At 35.4% G+C, this 14,984-nt stretch overlaps 1 protein-coding gene across 7 annotated transcripts in view; it reads left to right on the plus strand.

Annotated features, from left to right (window-relative positions):
• The window catches only part of LOC126470166 (protein phosphatase methylesterase 1), a 96,095-nt gene extending 81,631 nt beyond the window's left edge, over positions 1 to 14,464 (plus strand). For 2 of the 7 annotated variants that reach the window (XM_050097804.1, XM_050097803.1), the window contains exon 10: positions 11,977 to 14,464. Coding sequence is in view for 4 of the 7 variants with exons in the window: in XM_050097803.1 (XP_049953760.1) it covers positions 11,977 to 12,006 (30 nt within the window). In the remaining 3 variants the exon portion in view is untranslated. The other 5 variants (XM_050097802.1, XM_050097805.1, XM_050097801.1 and 2 more) reach the window with 5 other exon arrangements.
• Positions 14,465 to 14,984: the final 520 nt, after the last annotated feature.

The following is a 14,984-nucleotide window of genomic DNA, read 5'->3' on the forward strand; positions in this document are numbered from 1 at the left end:
CCAATCTCCTTTCTGGTTGCTACCATATATGTGGTGTTTTTGATTTCTTATTTGTTCAACTGATCTGAACCAGAATGGAATACTTGTTTCATCATGCTGTAACTGTCTTTCAGAAAGATCCAGACATAGGCAAGGAAGAGAAGGTTTTTGAAAATGCTGAAGGTAGTACTAAAAATGCATTGCCGATAACTATTGGATGGCTTATATTCTTTCATCATTTGTATGAAGTGGTGAACACTGGTAATCCATTTATTATGTCAAAGACCAGCTTGAAGTAAACATAACTTTTTGTAGTGTGGTTGAAGTGATGTATACTTGAGCTGTAGGTTTTCTTAAGGAGAAATTAGTGGTTTTTGCTGAAGATAATCTGACTTATTATAGAGTTTGGAGACAACTGGTTACCCTCCATGAAATGAATGCGAGAAAAATATTGTAACTACAGAATAAGAGAAACCATGTATCAAACTATTTTGCAACATTTTAGCGGCACATTTCAGGTGTGTAAGGTTCTCCCTTAAGTGGAATAATATGGAGATAGTAATTAAAAGCCAAATAGTTCATTAATGAACTGTTCAAAGCAGTTCTCCACCACATCCTTTCTCTCAGGTGTGCTAGTGTTGTGTGGGTTAAGCAGCAGAGCATCTTTATGGGCTTTGAAAATCACTCAGATTTAATAGTGTGCCATAAATTGTTAGAGGGCTTCATATTTTGGTACTTTAGTGTTAACAAAACACTACAAGAGGCATTAAAAAAGAAATGTTATATGATGATGCATAGTAGATGTCTTAAATAACAGCTTATAAATATCTGACAAGTTCTGTTCATCTGCACATTTTGGTTTGGTGGCAATAGCAAAATTGTGTGTATGTTGTATAATTAGTCATTGGCGGTGTGAAGATAGCCACCACAAAACTGTAGGCAGATTGTTTTCATGGTACACAGGGGTATCTTCATTGTTACAAAATGGACTAAGTATCAATTCATAGTCATAGTAAACTGGTGGTAAAAGAATACATTAATATAAATACTATGTCAAAGTGTATTAATTTACTTTCTGACTGTAAAACATTGTGATATATGTTATGTAGGCGTGCAAAAATTGAATGTAGAGCTGTGAAACATTTATTGAATATCGGAAAGTATTGGAATTATTAGGTTAAATTATATTAAAAGACAAGTTTAGACACAGCTTTACTTTTCATGCTAGTCCCATCTTAAGTGCTAGCTCAATTGGTGTTACCAATGTGTAACACATACAGTTGCGACACACACTGCTGTGAAAGTTGTTACCCCAGAAGTTGGAACAACACTAGCTCCCCTTGTGGTGAGGGAGCAACTGTAAGATGACATTATGTGTTTAATTATTTTTCTACTTGATTAACAAAATAGTTAATATATTTCTGCAGTTCAATCATTGGTAAATTATCGAAAGATGTGATTGATCCTGAAATAAATGTTAAAACAGCTAAATCTCTCTGATTCAGCACTATAAGCTACAACTTAGTCATGAATAAATACTTTTTAATATGTGTATAATTGCAGCTTATACAGCTGAAATTGAGAGAATACATACGCATATTTTATGCCTGAGAAACACTTAATTCTGTTGTCTGTTCTTATTATGATAAGCACTTTCTTTGACATGTAACACTTTTCTGTGAAGTCTAATGATTTGCACATTCTTACACTTCTCTCAACTTTCCAAAGTGGGAATATTTTTGTAAATGCAACTCCTATTGCTTCAAAAGTGAATGCGTTGAAGATTCTTGCCATTTGTGGTTCAGATGTAGCAGCAATAACAGAATTGCTTTCTTCTGTGTTGGGAAACAGGCGTACGACATATTTTTGCAAAAGGTTGGGTTTATGCTCTTTACTAATCCTTTCTTCTTGTTCATAAAAGAAAATGGTATTCTTCAATAAATAAATATCTGTAGGTTACAAGATAATTGTAAATAAAGTGGTCTGTAATGTACTATTTCATACATCCCAAGGTCCTTAGAAAACTAAAGAAAGTCAAATGTGGTGTTACCATCAATTTTTATGGCACTATATATGTTGTCCATTGTAAAAACTATGTTGCAAATCGATATGAGTGATAGTATTCGCACTCGTGCGATATCATTTTCAGAAGCATAACTTACTGGCTGGTTAGAGTGCTGCTGTCACAGTGTATAACAAAAATGTCATGACTCTGTGTGTTAGACTGTGGTGTTACTAAGTGATGAAAATGAAGTGGAAGTGGGGATGTTGTGTTGTGCAGAATCCTTCATGTAATGATTGCTAGTTTGTCTACCAATGGTAATTGAGCGGATCTCTCAAATCCCGGTGTTGATACTTTGTTAATGCTTGAAATTTTTTTTTTTTTTTTTTTTTTTTTTTTTTACTGTGTCTATAAAAGCATAAATTACACAACATAATTGTTTTCACAAAAGTCAGTACCGCCTTTAGCGAGGTATTTGATGTTGCCATATGGCAATGCTAGGTGTTTTCAGTACCTAAATTTATATGGATTAGTACTTCAACAAAATAAATAGATTATTGAAAGTTCTTATTGCATATATAACTTTCATTTAAAATTATTATTAACTCTTCGTTATACAATTGATATTTTATGATACAATACAATTGCTAACAATACATGGCTAAAAGAATCAAATACCTCATACACAATCCCACATTACACTTGGAACATTGTTCTCACAGTAGATTTACAGTCATTGTGAGAACATGTATTCTTCTTCTTCTTCTTCCCTCCTGTATGTCAGATGAGGTGGTGAGTTTTATCAAATCTAATTGAACCTGATATACAGCTCTCAGAAGATGCCTTTGATGCAGAAGTTCTTCCAGCTCCTTTGGGTAAAGCTTTTTATCTCTGCAAGTACACAGCTGCTACTTCGCCGTTGAATTCCAGGTGATAAATATTTTGGTTTCTTCTTTTATTATACAAAATCCAACTCTTTTGTATGCCAACATCTTACATCCGTGTGTGTGTGTGTGTGTGTGTGTGTGTGTGTGTGTGTGTGTGTGTGTGTGTGTGTGAGGGGGCACGCACGTGCGCTCACTTTTTTAGTTGCGGAAATCTCTGGACTTGCTCAACTTCTGGAGCACCACCACATGAAGAAGAGATTGCTGTGACAACTGAGTTGTCCAGCCACTGCACATACTGCTCTATTGATTCTCAACTGCTGGCTCAAAATGTATTGGAAAATGATTTTTTGTTCCCAGTGGACATTCTTTAGGAATTGTGTTTTCTCTCATGGTACCAATGGCAGAGTATCCACAGTACTTGAGAAATGAAAACAGAGATGCACCTGCAAGTAGATTGTCCATGTGGAAACTGTAGCAAAGTTCTCTCTTCACTTCAGGAATGTCATCTAATAAAACAAGTTAAGGACTTGCTGCCTTGTCAAAAAACTGCTCATAGACTGTATTTCCTTTAGGACCTTTGCCCTGATAAAGTCCATAATTTACCAAATATCCATCTTTGGTGTTGAGGCTCCAAATCTTGTAGCTGAACCTAATAGGCTTACCGCAGCTGAATTGTTTGTGTCCATGACAGCCAGAGTACTTCAACATACATTCATAATATGACAGATGTTCCTCAGGTATGAAATTCTCAATGCAGTGCTTCATCTCCATAACTGCAGCCCTTGGTCTCGCTGGAGATCTGCCCACCATCCTCACAGATACCGATACCAGTGTTAACAGTTTGGTGAAATTTTTTGAACTATCAGGCCTCGTCCCTAAAGTGGTGGGGAAGGGCAGCAGACTTTAGTATGTTATAAACTGCTCTGCATGTGGGGACAGCCTTCGTCCCCACCCATGAGATTTCATGTTGACTTTTCGTCAGGGCACTGATGACCGTGATGTTGAGTGCCCCCCTCAACCCAATTCATCATCATAATCATCATCATCATTTCCATAACTGGACAGATTTTCCGTGCTTTGTCATTTTGATCGATCTTAGTATTATGTGCACAGTGTAAAAACCTCTCTTCTTGTAGGCTGAGACACAGCCAAGTTTTGCATCTCATCTTTTGAGTCCCAATAGTCTCTTTTAGAAGGTAACTTGTTGTAGCCACTAACATACAAAATGGAGATTAAACACTATATCTTGTCTGCTGTAATTTTTGGGTCCTGACAATTGAGAACTAATATTAATGCTTTGTTTCTTTCATCAAATGCTCAATAAATTCCTGGTCAATAAAAAGTTCAAATGTATTGATGATCAACATGATTCTGTATCTTGAGTACGCAGGTCTTGGAAATGTAGAGGGATTTTGAATGTCAAAGTCAGCTCCTTTCTCCCACCTCTGCCCTCGTGTATCTCCATTAGAAGACCAGTTCACAATATTGCCAGATAATAAGGTAGATCCTACTTTGGATACAGAGTGCTCTGGTAGACTTGGACATGGTGCAGCTGGTTCAGATGCAATAGGATCTGCGCAGCATTCATTGATTGTGCCAGTGGGTCATGGTCCTCATAATAAACACAAATCCTTTGTTGTTTGGCAGCCTTATTGCAGCATTAGCTCATAACTGGGGAGAGGACAGGTTGTCTACTAATCTTTAACAATACAAAATGGAATAAAAAAATCATAAAGTAGTCTGTGTCAGTACCAGTAAACAGACAATTCAAAACAAACCAGTGATAGGCCTACTTACCTGCCAACATAATTTCCTGAATCTTCATCTGTGTTTAAATTCAGATCTGATGGCTCAACAAACACATCACCATCAGTATCATCATTATTAAGAACACCCAGTGCCTCAGAAAGCGATAAACCTCTTCCAAAACAAGAAAGGGAATTTTTTTCATTTTACTGAGTAGAAGTGCCTCATGGCAACACCAAAGTTCAAACAGCCTAGCTCAACATAATTTACTGCACAACAAGCAATAATTTTCAAAGAATTTATATTTGAGTATACAAAGTATAACCATACTAAAAACAAAGTCATATTTCGTATATTATTGTGTAACACATACTTACTCAAAATTATATTCCATTTTTCTTTCTCATTCAGCAAATGACAAATTCCAACACTGCATACATTGCGACTTTTAAATGTACTGTTAAAACTTGCATTGTAGTGATCTTTACAGTCTTATGAAATAGAAGCAAGTGCTACCAACACTCTTGCTTCATTGATGTCATGGAAACGATTTTAAGATAGTGTAACAAGCATTGCCATATGACAACGCACAATGCTAATGGGTTAATGGGACATTTTGTAGGACTAAAGCAAGTTTTTTGCAGAAATTAAGCTGTTATTCATGGTCTGAAAAAGCAAATACCAGTATCACTATAGTCTGATTAAAATTACCTTTTAGTTGACTTCTGTCACTTACTGCTACAGTGTTGTCACATTGACTGCTGCTCTGTTACAGACGACACACAAATGTGGCTGGTCACTTCACAAGTGCTGTTAAGGAACCTGCACTGTTTGATATTTATTGACAAAACTAGTTTGTCAAACTTTCAGTATAGTGAAGCAATTGTCACACTATCAATGATTTTGTCAATATTCTCAGTTGACAGAGCGATTTTACAAGGTTAAGATGTTGAAAACCCAAAAGAAAGCATGTGCCACAATTTTTCTAGCTTTAGCTGGTAAACAACAGAAAATGATAAGTGGAAATAGGTCCAAGAGTGGCTAAAAAGAGAAGTGACTTGTTGCATGTTTATTTACTAACTAAAATCTTAACCATGGACACAAGATTTTGTAAATTATTTTGTTATGAATCCTGCCTCTTACAACAAATTATTAATGTTTGTATGGCATAAAATAGGAAGCAAAATTGATTAATAACAAAAGAGGCAATCACAGTCAAAGAGAGATCAGATGTAGCTGAGTTTTCTGACAACAGGCAGGTGATTCGAACATTTTTATTGTAGTACTGTATTATCAACGAATACAATTAGCAAAACTGTTATTTAAACCTGTGAAGTAATTCAGTCAGTCCTACAATGATAAATTCATGTAAGCAATGTAATTTATGTTTTTTGATATTGTTGTGAGGCTGACCTGTATTTTTCACTCGTCTCAGTCTACTATGTTTCCAAATCAATAAAGAAGTAAGTGCCATAATGAAGCCTTCACTGACCACCTTAAAGTGGTAAATGTTATGACTACCACTGCATAGTCCTATTGAAACTTTTTTGTGCTAAGACTTCTTGAAAAATTGAATCAGAGGGATGTTATGCTTAAAGACGAACTGAAAACATAAATGGTGCATAGTAACATTGTGTGGCTGGTTCATGAAGCTCTGTCAACATGTTAATAGTGAATATTGTGAAACTGTCAGTTCTTGACCTTACACACTCGGTGTGTATTGAGAATATGTTTGAAGGCCATCAGTACTGATTGTCAATATATCTGGTATATCTACTATTGACAATACGCCAATACACATCCTCGGTGGGTCAATATATTCAACAATATTTTTGAATGTGTGAGGGCCACTTTACCCACGTGTAACATGGAACAGTGTTGTCATGAGGTGGAACACAAGATGATGTGTTGACAGTGATTTTAACTTTGTACTGCTATCGTAACCACAACCAAGTGATGTGCAATGTGTCCAAGATAATGGCAGCCAACAACTATTAAACACACACTCTTTGTTCACAGCAGTTAAAACTAACATATACAAGCAAACTCTAGAAAGATGAGTGCTAAAAGCAAACTATCATTTCTCACTTTTGTTGGTTACCTGAAACTAGTCTCACACTGATGACATGAGCTGACACATTATGGGTTAACATGAGTACGGCATGTACAAAATAAAGCCTTCCTGTTAAAAAGTAAGGAAATGTTTTCTGTGTACATATCTCCACCAGTTGCTAACTGCAGACAGCTTCTTTGTCTGAAAAACAGTAGATACCACTGATTTCAGAGTCACTGGAACTTTCCAAAGTGGATGAACAGCTGGAAGCAATAAGTGGTTCCTTAACATTATCTTCAAGAAAACCATCATTATTCCACACATCAGTTACTCACTTTGAATGCATAGCAACAGGCCCCTAGCCCATTTCAGTAACGTTTCCAGGCCCTGGTAGTTAATTGGTTTTATGAAGTGGCAAGGGTTCTAATAATTATAGTTTCTCTGTGTATCATCCAAAGTAACTTAGTGTTATCGTAACCCCTGAATGATGTCTAATGTCTGATGAGTTTCCTGAACTTGGTAACAACGTATTTTTGTATTTTTGAACGAGTTTCTGTGGTGTACTTCAGGAGAAGGTTGAGCAGATACACCCCCCCCCCCCCCCCCCACACACACACACACAAATTATTAGTAATTTATTAAAACTTGAACTTTGTATATACTTAACTTTGGAAAAAGTCCATTGCATGGTTATAGTTTCACATCAGAGCACAGTTGGCCTTAAGTGGATATAATTTCAGAATAACTGTTCTGTTAGCACACAGCCAGATCTGTGCTAACACAATACTATTGTTCTTAGCAATGGTTAAAAGTGGTTGCTGATTACAGAGGGACTGGGCTGAGTGGCACTGCACTTGGACATAAATAACTTTCCGTTTGCAGTGGTGTAGGGAAACACACAGTGCAACAAAAGTCTTACTTGTGGTGCTGTCTTGAGGTACCAACGTCAGCATGTGACCTTGTTCTGCAGACAACACCAAAATTTTATCATGGTACTCTGACTTCTCTTAGATTTGTATACTCTCACTTTTCTTCAATTTAAAACAGCGGATAGGCAGAAATGAAGCCATGGTAGATACCAACATGAAAAAGAATAATCCTACCTTCTTTGCCTGTGGAGAGTGCTATACCTTATCCTTCGTAGTCATTCCAATCTTTAGTAATGGTATGAACAGCATTCACTCATGCTTTATCAGTCCAAAATGTCCTTGAAATTAATGTCTCTCTTATGTCGCACAAAAATCTTTGTCGTCATGCATTTATGTCTTCCAGTTCCATCAACATTTTATGACCTGAGATATCTTTGCATTTAAAACTGGTCCTTTTGTTTCACATTTCATCAGATGTGAACACACACACACAGTGAACTGACTATTTATTTTGGCAGTAGCATGATGTGGAGTGCTTTGATTGAGGAAACCAGCTCCGTGTGAAGTGTTGACCAATAAGTAATTTCAGTCAGACTATAGAATCCTAGTACACGTTTTTGAGTGAAACAAATTGTGAGCAGTTTCCCTTGCTCTATTGCTTTGATGAACATAAGGTAGTCATAGCACTGAGCAATCAAAGGTTGCAGTTAAATGACAGACTATAATAATAATAATAATAATAATAATAATAATAAGTTATTATTATTATTATTATTATTATTATTATTATTATTATTATTATTTCTGTTTTTCACAACAGAGCTCACATTGTTGCACAGTGACGTCTACTCCAGGTTACTTCTGCTTCCTCAAGAGTAGGCCTGGTGACTTGAGTGATTTTATAGTACTTTAAGCAAGATATAGGCAGTACCAAACAGTACCTTATCTTTTATTTTACTGTCTTTACTACATCCTGGAATTCCATACAGTGAACTTACCTTGATGCTCAGATCATTGTATTTAAATTTCTTCTGAGCCGCATTATCATGTATGCTCCCATGACACTGAACTGAGACATCAGTGAAGAGGCATACTCTTTTTATCTGGCTGAACAGTGTGAGACTCGTTAACGGCAACTGTACTATTGGTATACATTTGTTAATGGGACAGGGTAGACTTGATCTGCATCCACTACAACGTCTTCAAACTAGGCAGTTTGGGTCCTGCCATTGCAAAATTTGTTGTCAGATGTGACGGAGACATAACATTAGCAGATTGCTGAGAAAAGGGGAAGTATAACCTCCTTATGTAGAAGCAAGTATACATACATTAGTATAATAGAAAATCTTCACTGGAATAGACAGACATCTGCTCACCACATGAATGAGATATTGTGCAAGGGATAAGGACAGCAACAAAAGATTAAAATTTGCATCTCAGCATTTGAAGTTGAGCAACCTGTCTTCATGATCTCATCACAGTGTCGTCAGCTGTGACCTTGAAAGTATACCGCACTTGGACAAATACACTATTTTGCTGCCAGAAACAATGATTGTTGATGTTCTGCTGCCATTGCTGGTATATATCCTTGTACTTAGTATTACACCAGACTAATTTGAATTTGCGTAATTGAGTGGGCACATGAAGTTGCGATTTTGACAACATATTTTGTATAATGAGAACCTGACCGATGGTTCCTGCTGACAGGATGTCAAATGAAGCAATTCATGGATGTCTTTTTTTGGGCTGATTGTGGGTGCACACTCCAAAAGAAAATTGTAAATATCTTTAGAAATACCATGACCAAAACTGCCAGTTTGAACAATTATAAGATGCCATTTGTTACACTTTTAGAGTAAACATGGCTACTAAATTCTAAAACAGAACACGGTGTAACAAAGATTTAAAATTGTTAAAAAAATCGAAAGATTCAAGGGAGGCAAATGAAACAGTGTGTAATTTTATAGACAGTTGTATGCCCCAACCTTGTTTGTATGAAATAAGTACTGTACACTTATTACACAATCAGCTGTGATATTCCAGAGTACTGCCACATACATTGCTGTAACATATATTCTGTTCATTTGTAATTATTAAACTTGGAATGTGTTTGAGAAGTAAGTTCTAGATTGGTATTTGTAATACATGAGCTGTAAAGCCTTCTTTCAGTAGCACAATTCAGTAGATGGTTTTTGGACTTTGTTTTCAACTCTTAGTTCTGCATGAACCATAGTAGTGTGAGCCATTCTACAAGAAAAATATTGATTGTTACTTGAGAAATTACATGGCAATATTTAATATGACTGTTTCTCATGCCCACCAGTTCTGACTCGTACAGTTGCTTGTGAAGGACTGTTAGCAGGAGCATATTGTTGGCAATATTAACATTTATAATTACACCACCATTATATTCTGAAGTAATAGTAGCTGCTACTGCTGCTGCTCCTCTGTTTCCCATATTCAAGGCGCAAACTTTTCATATTATATTCTTTTAGAAAGTTACTTGTGAGGTGTGGACTGTGTGATTGTGTTTGCAGATTGCTTAGTCCATATTATGGTATATCTGGAATATTTTAGACTGTGGGTACTTCCTTAAGGTGCTGTTAAATATAAATTACTGGAAAAAAAAGTCTGCACGGGAACATGAACATTTGTACAAGAGTTCTGAATTATCAGTTTACCTATGCATCTATGAAAACATGATGTTGATTCCATTCACTATTACACAAATTTTTATTCATAAATGTACTATCAAGCATTATGGAAGCAGGGAAGAAATAAAGTTCCGCTCAACAAATGTGCAGAAGAGCACTAGAAAGTTCAGATCTATAATACCAAGCCCTTAAAACATTTAAAAATTGGGCTCAGGCTTGTGAAATGAATATACTATTCTTCTAAGAACGTATTCCTTTTGTGGACTGAAATGAACTGTTAGTTTATTTTAAGGATTTTGTACATTCTAAGACTTACCTCTTGGTTAGTGTGTGTTCTGTTCAGTTGGTAAAAAGTATACGTGCAGAAGTCAGTATATTTAGTGTTATTTACCAACCTTATTAAACTGAAATTTGGTGAGCACACTGAACTACAACTACACCTGGACCTGGATGTAAATTCCACCATTTCAAAATGTAGAACATGCAAAAATTTTATAACAAGTTTTTGCTTTTCTTAGGATTTAGAAGGGTGAGGGAGAGCTTGTATGTGATCAGTGATGTATTTGGATTGTTTTTCTCAAGCATCCTTCCAACAAAAGGCAGCTACATTAAAACCATTATTTCTGTAAAATGTGCTTTAAATATGAAACTTACTTTAAATTAGAAACAAGTGTCCTACATTCTCCCATTAACATGGTGTACTTTAGTTGCTCCTTCTGAAAAGTTTTATTGTTTATAGAGTTCAGAGGTACTTGTTATGAGCATGTACATTTCTTTTCATGTTATCACTTTGTGTGCATTAAATGTGTCTAGTTATATATGACAGTAGCTCCAAGTTTGTGATGCAGTGTATTCAAATGATTTCTTATTATAAGCTGGAATTGCTCAGAATTTTAAAAATGAGACTTTGTATTCTCAAGTATTTCTGTTAGTTCAAATCCAGTTATGAATTTACTCTCACTTATAAAGATATATTTATCAGAGATCTGAATTACCAATATTGAGCACTATAAGGATGGCTGTTTCAATTGTTTTGCAAAATTTCTCACTTTGTTCTAATGTCCTTCATGTAAGATTACTATTGCTATTCGATTTTTTAGTTTATTAAAGAAACAGTCATTTGGAAACAAGCCTTCTGTTCCTTGCAGTGCAAGATTTGTCGTTCTTGTAACTTGTTAGTGGTGTACTTCATACATACTTACAATAAGTTTTCCCTTGATAGTTGTGCAGTTGTTTTCATGATTGACACCTTACTCACATGACATCAATAGATTAGTAAAGTGTTCTGTCTTATACAAATTTATGGTTTGATTTGAAGAATTTTGTCCACACATACCCTAAAAATTTCTAACGTTATGACTGTATACGTATATAATGTGATTCTGATGGAAAATTATGTTTCTCCATGGAGTGATTTATTAGGGTATATTGCTTACTTTTAAAAATAATTGTTTGTGTTCAAGAAGTAACAAAGAATTTTTATTTAATTAAAAAAGCATTATTTTGTATGGAAGGTAGGTTGGGTTGTAGGTATATTTGCTTAACATATATTTGACAGTTACAGAAAAAATCTTACATACTCCACCACAGGACGGCCCAAATTTAACAGAAACACATATTTCCCCTTAAAATGTGTTTTGCATCAAAATTGCCAATCATCAAATAGGATTTTTAAATTCTAAAGCTTGTTTGCTTGTTAGTCCACAGGACTGCTTTACTCAAGTATTCAATCTTTGTCCACTTACATAACAAATCCTCTGACTACATTGTATATTTTGTTTTGCAGCATGTAAGAGCTGAGCAGTATGCATTATGAAGGTTCAGAAAATCGTTTCAGTGGGGAGCAGCTTTAACTTTCAGTTTCCTGGTCCCAACAGTGGTTGTTCAATTGTAAGGTGTACTTTTGTGCTGTTCACAATACTGTAAATTTTGAGAGGAACTGACTTCAATGGCTGTACAACAAATAATATAATAAATGATTTTTACCTCCCTCAGTAAAATAGATATGTATATATTATTAACATCTTGCCTGTTGTTGTGCATTCTCAATGGTCTTTTGGCAAATAAGGCATTATTCATGTCTGCTATATCCTTTTGTCTTCTTATATGAATGAAATGATGATAACTTTCATTACTATCACTTACAACATCTGCAAAATATAACTTCAAACTGCAGCGTAGCAGTATTATTTCATACATCCAGAACGTCTGCCTTTTTGGACGTGTTCCATAACAAGAGAGAGTAAGAGTGAGTGTGTAGCATACTGTAGGAGAAATTAAGATATTTATTGCTTGCTTAGACAAATTCCTGAGTAGATTAATAAATCTAATTATCATCTCTACACATTTTTACATCTTCAACCACTCTCTGCATGAAATGGTACAGTGTCATTAAGCCCTTTCTTTGCTTGTCCTAAAGTAGATATTATGTTCAAATCATGTCAGCAAATTTCTTTTTGCTGCTGCATCAATCCTCTGAAGTTGCATTTCATGTTCCGTACTCGAGTAATTTAACATGTTGACTACCATGAGGCCACTGGTGGACACAGTGGAGCCTTGTGACTGACATTGCGTGCCCGCTGACAGCCACACATTCAACTCTATTCAGTCTAGTAGTGTGCATTAACTGGTATTCCTTGATTAAGTTGATTCTAGTATACAGTAAGTCTGGTACTGTATCTTGTTCAACTTTTATTATTGTTATTATTATTATTATTATTATTTTGCAAGTTTACGTTCAATGGTTTTTATTACTAATTCTTTACAAAATTACATCATGGCTCTAAATCCATTATGAAGCTGACTCCTAATTTACCTTTTGATATGGACAGTGAGATTTCCTGTCATATAACGTGAATGTAAATGGTTTTCACTCAAATCCCACACTGTCAACATTTTAAATTTCCAAAAACTGACTGGTTTCACTGAAGAATTATTCAGGATGTCGAAAAAATAAGGTTTTTATGGTGAACCAGAGTTATCATAGCTTTCTTGTAATGAGGATGTGTTTGTGGGCACAACTGATAGCAACACCAGTGACAATGACGTATTGGTAATGGTGATGGTGATGGCAATAGACAGCAAGAAACCTACAGTAGTTTGAACTGTACGAGGCCACAACTATGACGAAGGCTAAACTGGTAATACCATCCATTTACAGGCTGCATTGATCCGCAGTATGTGATTAACAGGGTGCAGGGGATTGTGATGGAATTATGAACACAACTTCCAAAGATATGCTGTATTGAACAGAGTGGAACTAGGGGCTGCCTGCTGGCACACATCGGGCATGAGACTGCTGCATCAGCCAGTGGCCTTGTGGCAGCCAACTTGTTAAAAATGCATCCCATTCAGTTACACTACTCACCAATGCCTTATGTGGATGCACATGAGAATTATTACACAAGTCTCCACTTTCTTTTACTCTTGGAACCCATTGTGCAATATAGCACAGTCTTCTAGACTTCGTCAAATTCTGTTTTGAGCATAAGAATGAAAATTATCATAGTTGTGATTGTTGTTGTGTGTTGTACAGTATGCATTACATGAGCAATATTGTACTCGATTTTGCCTGTATAAATTTGTTTTCTTTTGTGTTACTTGTACTTTAACCTATATAGTTTGCCTCTGACTGTTGTAAGCAATGTTGACTCTTTACTGTTATCGCCTTTTAATGTTTTAGTGCCTTTTGTTTTTCATAAATCACTGCTTTTATACTATAATGGGAAGCAAAAGATAACATCTCAGTTTGTAGCACAAATTGTGTCCAAAACACTTTTTCTCCTAACTGATAAGAACCATTCATTTGATCAACTTATTTTCATAATTTGTTGAATATTTATTTTTTTCCTAATACCAGTGCTTTAGTGCACTTGTCTTGAAAGACTGTTTAATACTATGTACAAATTTCTTCAAATTGTATTATGGCCAAGATAAAACAAATCTTTTACTGCAAAGGGTCCATAGAGTTATGATACAGAAAAGTAACAATTCTGGAAATGATTGTTTCCAGGTATATTTTTGAAATACATATTGCCAACACACTTTTTGTGGACATTTGATGAACAAGCCAATTTGTATTCTGATTTGTTTGTTGTTTAAAGTTGAAAATATATTTATTTCATTCCTTGAAGTAGACATTATGCCATAACTGTAACTTATCACACCCTTCAAGTAACTTTGCAATGGGCCGAATTCAGACGATTTTTTTTATTTTCCGCTATGACTGTTGGATGAAATAAAATAAATTGTTCTAAAAATGTTTGTTTGTAGAACATTCTTTATTTTCCACTACTAGACCAAGGAGTTTGTGCAGAAGGGTGCCCCAAGATGTGTAACATTGAAAGAATTGTATTGTAAGTTTGGTTAGAGTTCTACATTTTGTTTGGCATTCCGGATCTACAGAATAGAATTATTTAAAAATATGACTTGCCAGCAGGTTTCATGTGTTTTGCCCTACAGTTATTTTCTTGTATACGTAGAGAATTTGCATTGGTCATGACAGAAAAGAAATAGCCAAATCAAGCTTAGGATCTTTCCTAGGCTCACTATCCATAATCTTTTTTCACTTGCACACAACATCTGTAAAAAGCTTGCATTTGTAATAGTAATTTGAATAACCAACATCTACAACAGTTACTGATATTAATAATTAAACAATCCACGATTTTGATAACTACAGTTGATTGTCAAGGTGCGGTATGTATAAGGAGAGGAAAATTTCACAAAGATGACGATGTGAAATTTGCAGTTTTGAGCAAAATAGCATGAAGTCAATGATTTTTACGAGATGTG

This window comes from Schistocerca serialis, chromosome 3 (assembly GCF_023864345.2).
Source record: "Schistocerca serialis cubense isolate TAMUIC-IGC-003099 chromosome 3, iqSchSeri2.2, whole genome shotgun sequence".
Classification (NCBI taxonomy): Eukaryota; Metazoa; Arthropoda; class Insecta; order Orthoptera; family Acrididae; genus Schistocerca; species Schistocerca serialis.